This window comes from Salmo salar, chromosome 16 (genome assembly GCF_965601325.2).
Source record: "Salmo salar chromosome 16, fSalSal1, whole genome shotgun sequence".
NCBI lineage: Eukaryota > Metazoa > Chordata > Actinopteri > Salmoniformes > Salmonidae > Salmo > Salmo salar.
Genome location: NC_138306.1, coordinates 74,250,001 through 74,260,000, shown reverse-complemented (window position 1 = coordinate 74,260,000; position 10,000 = coordinate 74,250,001). Strand labels below are relative to the sequence as shown.

General features: G+C 40.7%; 1 protein-coding gene across 4 annotated transcripts in view; it reads left to right on the top strand.

Annotated features, from left to right (window-relative positions):
- fndc3ba (fibronectin type III domain containing 3Ba) overlaps positions 1 to 10,000 on the top strand; it is a 117,254-nt gene that overhangs the window by 76,757 nt on the left and 30,497 nt on the right. For all 4 annotated transcript variants that reach the window (XM_045697721.2, XM_045697723.2, XM_045697725.1 and 1 more), the window contains exons 14-19: positions 414 to 588; positions 681 to 767; positions 3,172 to 3,307; positions 5,396 to 5,467; positions 9,521 to 9,639; positions 9,745 to 9,850. In XM_045697721.2, coding sequence (XP_045553677.1) covers positions 414 to 588; positions 681 to 767; positions 3,172 to 3,307; positions 5,396 to 5,467; positions 9,521 to 9,639; positions 9,745 to 9,850 — 695 coding nt within the window. The remainder of the gene's footprint in view (positions 1 to 413; positions 589 to 680; positions 768 to 3,171; positions 3,308 to 5,395; positions 5,468 to 9,520; positions 9,640 to 9,744; positions 9,851 to 10,000) is intronic.

The following is a 10,000-nucleotide window of genomic DNA, read 5'->3' as shown; positions in this document are numbered from 1 at the left end:
TGGCTGTGTTGAGGGTAGTTGTCAGGTTGATGTATGGCTGTGTTGAGGTTAGTTGTCAGGTTGATGTATGGCTGTGTTGAGGGTAGTTGTCAGGTTGATGTATGGCTGTGTTGAGGTTAGTTGTCTGGTCTTATCTCTGAATGAGTCTCTCTCTATTTTCTTGTTTCCTTGCTCCTCTTGTTCTCGCATCGTTGCCGTGGGGGCAGATTCCCCTGGGTGCGACCGGTCGTTCCAGTGACAGAAAAGAGGAGGGAGATGGAGGGAGTTCATGGAGGGAGTTAATGGAGGGAGAGATGAAGAGAGATGGAAAGAGAGAAAAAAGACATGATAAAAGACAGCTCTGCTTTGTGTGTGTCTAAACTCATGTCTTCTGCTCCCTCCTTCCCTCCCTCCCTCCCTCCCTCCCTCCACAGTGGGTTCAGTACGGAGGTTGTATTCTACACTACAGGTACGCTGCTCTCCTGCCCCCTGGCACCGCGGCTGCTGCGGGCGGGCGTCTCCTGGGTAACCCTGGAGTGGGGCCGTCCCGAGGGCAGCGCCAACGAGGAGCTAATCACATACACACTCGAGATCCAGGAGGACAATACCGTAAGTCACACACACAGATATAATGATGCGCACACACACATGTACAGCAAAACGTCAGTTTAAAGGTTAATTGAGAACGTTTGACCTTCCAGGGAACAGACTTTCATCCAAAGTACACTGGAGACAAGCTAACCTCCACAGTGCAAGGCCTGAAGAGGAGCACACAGTACAAATTCAGGGTAAGGGTGTGTCTGTCTTTGAGGTTTTATGGCGGCGAAATGGTGTCTGGGTGTGTGTTACCGTGGAAACGGAAAAGGCTTGTATTCTGCTAGATAGACACAGTGATTGGTGTCATCGTGTGCACGAGCACACGCACACTACACAATCTGTCACCGTTGAGCAGCCATACAACTACCGTCAGCCTGTCCTCTGTGGAAATACCTGCAATTTACTGCTAAACTCAGCAAAAAAAGAAACTGTGTTTATTTTCAGCAAACTTAACATGTATAAATATTTGTATGAACATAAGATTCAACAACTGAGACATAAACTGAACAAGTTCCACAGACATGTGACTAACAGAAATGGAATAATGTGTCCCTGAACAAAGGGGTCAAAATCAAAAGTAACAGTCAGTATCTGGTGTGGCCACCAGCTGCATTAAGTACTGCAGTGCATCTCCTCCTCATGGACTGCGCCAGATTTGCCAGTTCTTGCTGTGAGATGTTACCCCACTCTTCCACCAAGGCACCTGCAAGTTCCCGGACATTTCTGGGGGGAATGGCCCTAGCCCTCACCCTCCGATCCAACAGGTCCCAGACGTGCTCAATGGGATTGAGATCCAGGCTCTTCGCTGGCCATGGCAGAACACTGATATTCCTGTCTTGCAGGAAATCATGCACAGAACGAGCAGTATGGCTGGTGGCATTGTCATGCTGGAGGGTCATGTCAGGATGAGCCTGCAGGAAGGGTACCACATGAGGGAGGAGGATGTCTTCCCTGTAACACACAGCGTTGAGATAGCCTGTATGACAACAAGCTCAGTCCGATGATGCTGTGACACTCCGTCCCAGACCATGACGGACCCTCCACTTCCAAATCGATCCCGTTCCAGAGTACAGGACTTGGTGTAACGCTCATTCCTTCGACGATAAACGCGAATCCGACCATCACCCCTGGTGAGACAAAACCGCGACTCGTCAGTGAAGAGCACTTTTTGCCAGTCCTGTCTGGGCCAGCGACGGTGGGTTTGTGCCCATAGGCGACGTTGTTGCCGGTGATGTCTGGTGAGGACCTGCCTTACAACAGGCCTACAACCACATATTACAGTCAAATATACAGGATACTAACATTCCATTCCAGCTAAACACTGTATGTATAGTGTTTTGCAAAGAAACACATTTTTAAAAACATCTAAGATCTATTAATAAAAAATCTGAGAACAGTAATATTTTACACACACATGAAGGTACGCATAAGCAATCATTTTTGATAAAAAAAACACAAATGTGTAAAATTGGTGGATATAGCGTTTTGTAAATAAACGGATTGTTTTTGTTACAGTGACCAGCTGCCCAGTAGGAAATCCTGTTGATGTAGTGACTCATTGATTAGAGAGTGGACTAGAGCATCTCTCTCTTTTCCCTTCCACTCATTCCTCTCTCTCTCTCTGTAGTGTCCATTAGTTGAGGGAATATATGGGAGAGAGAGGGAGGCAGGGAGAGAGGGAGAGAGGGGGGCAGGTAGGGAGGGAGAGTGGGAGAGAGAGAGGGAGGGGACAGGGAGGGGGGCAGGGAGAGTGGGGGAGGGAGAGAGAGGGAGGCAGGTAGGGAGGGAGAGAGGGGGGCAGATAGGGAGGGAGAGAGAGAGAGAGGCAGGTAGGGAGGGAGAGAGGGGGGGCAGGTAGGGAGGGAGAGTGGGAGAGAGAGAGGGAGGGGACAGGGAGGGGGGCAGGGAGAGTGGGGGAGGGAGGGAGAGAGAGGGAGGCAGGTAGGGAGGGAGAGAGGGGGGCAGGTAGGGAGGGAGAGAGAGAGAGGCAGGTAGGGAGGGAGAGAGGGGGGGCAGGTAGGGAGAGAGAGAGGGAGGGGGCAGGGAGAGTGGGGGAGGGAGGGAGGGAGAGAGAGAGGGAGGTGAATAGAGAGGCTTGGGTGTTGTTGTTGTTGTTGTGTGTTCTCTGAATGGCAGGTTGCACTTAAAGTCATCCAATCTGCACAGCAAGGCAGGCATTTACATCACACAAAAGAGCACAGGCAATGCCAATAGCCACTTGCACAGACCGCTGCAAAACATATACAGTACAATACAAGTCATTATAGTCAGCAGTGGGATTTATTTGGAAACTTTCTTTAGAACTATGGCTTTTATAAAGAGGTGATCATTTATAGCAGTTTATTGGATAATGTGCCATCTATTTCAAATGTACAATCAATACATACAAAATAAAAATATTCGCCCCTCTCTCTCTCTCTCTCTCTCTCTCTCTCTCTCTCTCTCTCTCTCTCTCTCTCTCTCTGTCTCTCTTTCTCTCTCTGTCTCTCTCTCTCCTCCCGCTCTCTCTCTCTCTCTGTCTCTCTTTCTCTCTCTGTCTCTCTCTCCTCCCGCTCTCTCTCCCTCTCCTCTCTCTCTCTCTCTCTCTCTCTGCAGCTGATAGCGTCTAACGTGGAGGGTGGCAGTAAACCCAGTGAGGTGTTGGTGTGTACTACCTGTCCTGATAAACCTGGACCCCCTTCTCCCCCCAGAGTCACTACCACTACATCTTATGGCTTCACCATCACCTGGGGTAAACACACAAACGCACGTGCATGTTTTCAGTGTGATTACGCTGTATCAATGGAGTTGTGAAACATAATGAACAAACATAAAGTAAGTACTATTTTGTCTTGATTTCTTTCTCTCTCTCTCTCTCTCTCTCTCAATTCAATTCAATTGACTTTATTGACATGGCAAGTTCATTATTACTTACGTTGTCAAAGTATACATATAGAAAATTACAACAAATAAAAATATATATAATATATATATATTTATATATAAATAAATGGTGGGACCAACAGCAATAATAATAGTAGTAGTGGACATGGGATTACCATTAACAACAACTACAACAACCATATTAATCAGAACAACAATACATTAAAGCAGTGGTAGTAGACCAGTGTCAACATGACTAAGACACATGACATGGTATGAAAGACAAAACAAAACATGATGGGAAATATTATCCACATTACATTGCACTTTTCACTGGCTGTCCCTCAGGTTGTGGCAGGAGGACACATATTTGGCTGCCAAAACTGCACATTTTGGCTTTTCACCCAATAAATATTAGATTTTTTTTCTTAATCTTTCATAGTTTAAAATTCTTTGTATTGAATTATAATTTTGGGAAAGAAATATTCTCTTAGGTCTGAGTATTTGTCACAGTGTAATAGGAAATGCAGCTCTGTCTCTACCTCTCCCCTGGAGCAGAGTGAGCACAGCCTGTCCTCTCTGGGCAGCCAGGTTTGTCTGTGACGACCGGTCTCTATAGCCAGACTGCTCACTGAGTCTGTACCTAGTCAGTGTTTTCCTCAGTTTTCTATCAGTCACAGTGGTCAGATAGTCTGCCACCATGTACTGTCTGTTTAGAGCCAAATAGCATTGACGTTTACTTTGATTTGTTGTGGTGTCTTTCCAATAGGTGATATATTTGTATTTTTGTTTTGTGATGATTTGGTTGGGCCAGATTTTCTAAGTGCTGTCCTGAGGCCCTATGGGGTTGTCATCTCTTGACATTGTAGAGCTGTGTGAATGAAATGTTTTGGGGTCACTTGTTTTTAGATGATTGTAAAATTTGATGGCTCTTTTTTCTATTCGAATGAGAAGGGGGTATTGGCCCAATTCTGCTCTACATGCGTTATTTGGAGTTTTTCTTTGCACTTGCAATACAGTCTTGCAAAACTCTGCATGCAGTATTTAAATTGGATGTTTGTCCCATTTGGTGAATTCATTATTAGAGATTGGACCCCATACTTCACTGCCATACAGAGCAATTGGTTCTATAACCGATTGGAACATTTTGAGCCAGATTCTAATTGAAATTTCAATGTTAATGTTGCTTTTAATGGCATAGAATGCTCTTCTTGCTTTGTCTCTCAGCTCATTCACAGCCATGTGAAAGCTACCTGTGTTGCTGATATTTAGTCCTAGATATGTGTAGTTTTTGGTGTGTTCTAATAGAACTGTGTCCAAATAGAATTTATATTTGTCATCCTGATTTCCGGACCTTCACTTGATTTCAGTGTTGTGTAGGGTGATACCAGGTGCTTCCGATTCTTCTAATGTTTTTGCCAATTCATTAATGTAGATGTTAAATAGTGTTGGACTTATTGGGCAGCCCTGTTTCACTCCCCGTCCCTGAGAGAAATCTGTTTGCTTGTTGCCAATTTTAACTACACATTTGTTTTTAGTGTACATTGATTTAATAACATCATATGTTTTCCCTCCAATACCACTTTCTATTAGTTTATAAAAATGGCCTTCGTGCCAAATTGAATCAAATGCTTTCTTGAAATCTACATAACACGAGTAGATTTTGCCTTTGTTTTGGTTTACTTGTTTGTCAATTAGAGTGTGGAGGGTGTAAATGTGGTCTGTTGTACGATAATTTTTTTGAAATCCAATCTGGCTTCTGCTCAGGACGTGGTGTTCGTCAAGGAAATGGTGTAGTCTGCTATTTATAATACTGCAGAGAATTTTCCCCAAATTGCTGTTAACGCAAATTCCTCTGTAATTATTTGGGTCAAATTTGTCTCCATTTTTATAGATTGGTGTGATCAATCCCTGGTTCCAAATATCTCTGTCTTTCTCTCTCTCTGTCTCTCTCTAGATCCTCCCCAGGACAATGGAGGTTCAGAAGTTCTGACGTATCTGCTGGAGATCTCAGAAGGCAGCTGTGACGGTACAACACTCTGTCCTTCTCTGTTTTAGTTTTCAAGTCAACCACCATTAGTCTTACTTCTGCAGAAACACCTGCAATGTACTGCTATATAAACACCTGCAATGCACTGCTATATAAACACCAGCAATGCACTGCTATATAAACACCAGCAATTTACTGCTATATAAACACCAGCAATGCACTGCTATATAAACACCAGCAATTTACTGCTATATAAACACCAGTAATTTACTGCTATATAAACACCAGCAATTTACTGCTATATAAACACCAGTAATTTACTGCTATATAAATACCAGTAATTTACTGCTATATAAACACCAACTATATAAACACCAGCAATTTACTGCTATATAAACACCAGCAATGTACTGCCATATAAACACCAGCAATTTACTGCTATATAAACACCAGTAATTTACTGCTATATAAATACCAGTAATTTACTGCTATATAAACACCAACTATATAAACACCAGCATTTTACTGCTATATAAACATTAGCAATTTACTGGTATAGAAACACCAGCAATGTACTGCTATATAAACACCAGCAATGTACTGCTATATAAACACCAGCATTGTACTGCTATATATACTCCAGCAATTTACTCCTATACAAACACCAGCAATGTATTGCTATATAAACACCAGCAATATACTGCTATATAAACACCAGCAATTACTGGTATACAAACACCTGCAATGTACTGCTATATAAACACAGGCAATTTACTGGTATAGAAACATTAGCAATTTACTGGTATAGAAACACCAGCAATGTACTGTTATATAAACACCAGCAATTTACTGCTATATATACTCCAGCAATTTACTGGTATATAAACACCAACAATTTACTGGTATATAAACACGAGCAATCTATTACTATATAAACACCAGCAATATACTGCTATATAAACACCAGCAATTACTGGTATACAAACACCAGAAATTTACTGGTATACAAACACCAGCAATTTACTGGTATACAAACACCAGCAATTTATTGGTATATAAACACCAGCAATTTACTGGTATTCAAACACCAGCAATGTACTGCTATATAAACACCAGTACTTTGCTGCTATATAAACACCAGCAATTTACTGCTATATAAACACCAACTATATAAACACCAGGTATTTACTGCTGTATATAAACATTAGCAATTTATTGGTATAAAAACACCAGCAATGTACTGCTGTTTAAACACCGGTAATTTACTGCTATATAAACACCAGCAATGTACTGCTATATAAACACCAGTATTTTACTACTGTATAAATACCAGCAATTTACTGGTATGCAAACACCAGTAATGTACTGCTCTATAAACACCAGCAATTTACTCCTATATAAACACCAACTATATAAACACCTGCATTTTACTGCTATATAAACATTAGCGATTTACTGGTATAAAAACACCAGCAATGTACCGCTATATAAACACCAGTAATTTACTGCTGTGTAAACACCAGCAATTTACTGGTATATTAACCCCAGTAATTTACTGGTATATAAACACCAGCAATTTACTGCTATACAAACACCAGCAATGTATTGCTATATAATCACCAGCAATTTACTGGTATAAAAACACTAGCAATGTACTGCTGTATAAACACCAGCAATTTACTTCTATTTAAACACCAGTAATATACTGCTATATAAACTCCAACAATTTACTGGTATATAAACACCAGCAATTTACTGGTATTTAAACACCAGCAATTTACTGCTATACAAACACCAGCAATTTACTGCTATATAAACACCAGCAATTACTGCTATACAAACACCAGCAATGTACTGCCATATAAACACCAGCAATTTACTGCCATATAAACACCAGCAATTTACTGCTATATAAACACCAGCAATTTACTGGTATATAAACACCAGCAATTTACTGGTATTTAAACACCAGCAATGTACTGCTATATAAACACCAGTAATGTATTGCTATATAAACACCAGCAATATACTGCTATATAAACACCAGCAATGTACTGCTATATAAACACCAGCAATGTATTGCTATATAAACACCAGCAATATACTGCTATATAAACACCAGCAATTTACTGCTATATAAACACCAGCAATGTATTGCTATATAAACACCAGCAATGTATTGCTATATAAACACCAGCAATGTATTGCTATATAAACACCAGCAATTTACTGCTATATAAACACCAGTAATTTACTGGTATATAAATACCAGCAATTTACTGCTATACAAACACCAGCAATGTACTGCTATACAAACACCAGCAATGTACTGCTATATAAACACCAGCAATTTACTGCTATATAAATACCAGCAATTTACTGGTATACAAACACCAGCAATGTACTGCTGTATAAACACCAGCAATGTGCTGCTGTATAAACACCAGCAATTTAACTGGTATATAAACACCAGCATTTTACTGGTATGCAAACACCAGCATTTTACTGGTATGCAAACACCAGCAATTTACTGCTATAGAACACTAGCATTTTACTGGTTTAAAAACAACAGCAAATTACTTACTGCTATATAAACACCAGCAATTACTGCTATACAAACACCAGCAATGTACTGCCATATAAACACCAGCAATTTACTGCCATATAAACACCAGCAATTTACTGCTATATAAACACCAGCAATTTACTGGTATATAAACACCAGCAATTTACTGGTATTTAAACACCAGCAATGTACTGCTATATAAACACCAGTAATGTATTGCTATATAAACACCAGCAATATACTGCTATATAAACACCAGCAATGTACTGCTATATAAACACCAGCAATGTATTGCTATATAAACACCAGCAATATACTGCTATATAAACACCAGCAATTTACTGCTATATAAACACCAGCAATGTATTGCTATATAAACACCAGCAATGTATTGCTATATAAACACCAGCAATGTATTGCTATATAAACACCAGCAATTTACTGCTATATAAACACCAGTAATTTACTGGTATATAAATACCAGCAATTTACTGCTATACAAACACCAGCAATGTACTGGTATACAAACACCAGCAATGTACTGCTATATAAACACCAGCAATTTACTGCTATATAAATACCAGCAATTTACTGGTATACAAACACCAGCAATGTACTGCTGTATAAACACCAGCAATGTGCTGCTGTATAAACACCAGCAATTTAACTGGTATATAAACACCAGCATTTTACTGGTATGCAAACACCAGCATTTTACTGGTATGCAAACACCAGCAATTTACTGCTATAGAACACTAGCATTTTACTGGTTTAAAAACAACAGCAAATTACTTACTGGTATATAAACACCAGCAAATTACTGGTATATAAACACCAGTAAATTACTGGTATATAAACAGTAGCAGTTTAACTGGTATATAAACACCAGCAATTTATCTGGTATATAAACACCAGTAATACTTGTTTCCCTCACTATATATAAACACCAGTAATTTACTGCTATATAAACACCAGTAATTTACTGCTATATAAACACCAGTAATTTACTGCTATATAAACACCAGTAATTTACTGCTATATAAACACCAGTAATTTACTGCTATATAAACACCAGTAATTTACTGCTATATAAACACCAGTAATGTACTGCTATATAAACACCAGTAATGTACTGCTATATAAACACCAGTAATTTACTGCTATATAAACACCAGTAATTTACTGCTATATAAACACCAGTAATTTACTAGCAATAGGTGTATCAGTGCTTTGACGTTTTCCGTAATATTCCGCCTGTCTTTTTCTCTCTGCTTTGTCCTTCCCTGTCAGGTTGAGTGCTTTTTACTAAGTCCATAACTCTTGTGACCTACATAATATTGAACAGGAGTGGGTCAGTTCTTCAGAACACACTGATTAGCCTGTAATTTGTCATATTCAATTTGGTCGTAGTTTATCAACCCAACAAATTCTGAAAGCACCTACTTTCTTCCACGTTTTCTCCCCCTCTCCCTCCTCTCTACCTACCCACCCACTCCTTCTCTTTCTCTGCTCTTTGTCTTGTGCAGCGGGCCAGTGGGAGGTAGCATACAGCGGCCCCGCCACAGAGTGTGTGTGTGAACGACTGATGCCCGGCACAGTTTACCGCCTACGAGTGTGTAGCATCAGCACCGGTGGACACAGCCAGGTGAAACGCACGCGCTCGCACACACCCCATGTCACATTGGTCAATAATCCATTTAATCACTCGACTAATCAATTGACCTTCCCATGATCCTCTGTGTTCTGCCAGTGTTCCTTCAGCGTTCCGGTTCGGACGTTGAGCGTCGCCCCCGGACCCTGCCAACCGCCCAGGATCGTGGGTAAAGCCAAACACAAGGAAGTACAGTTAGAATGGGGTAAACACACACACACACACACACACACACACACACACACACACACACACACACACACACACACACACACACACACACACACACATATACACACACACACACACACACACACACACACACACACACACACACACACACACACACACATAT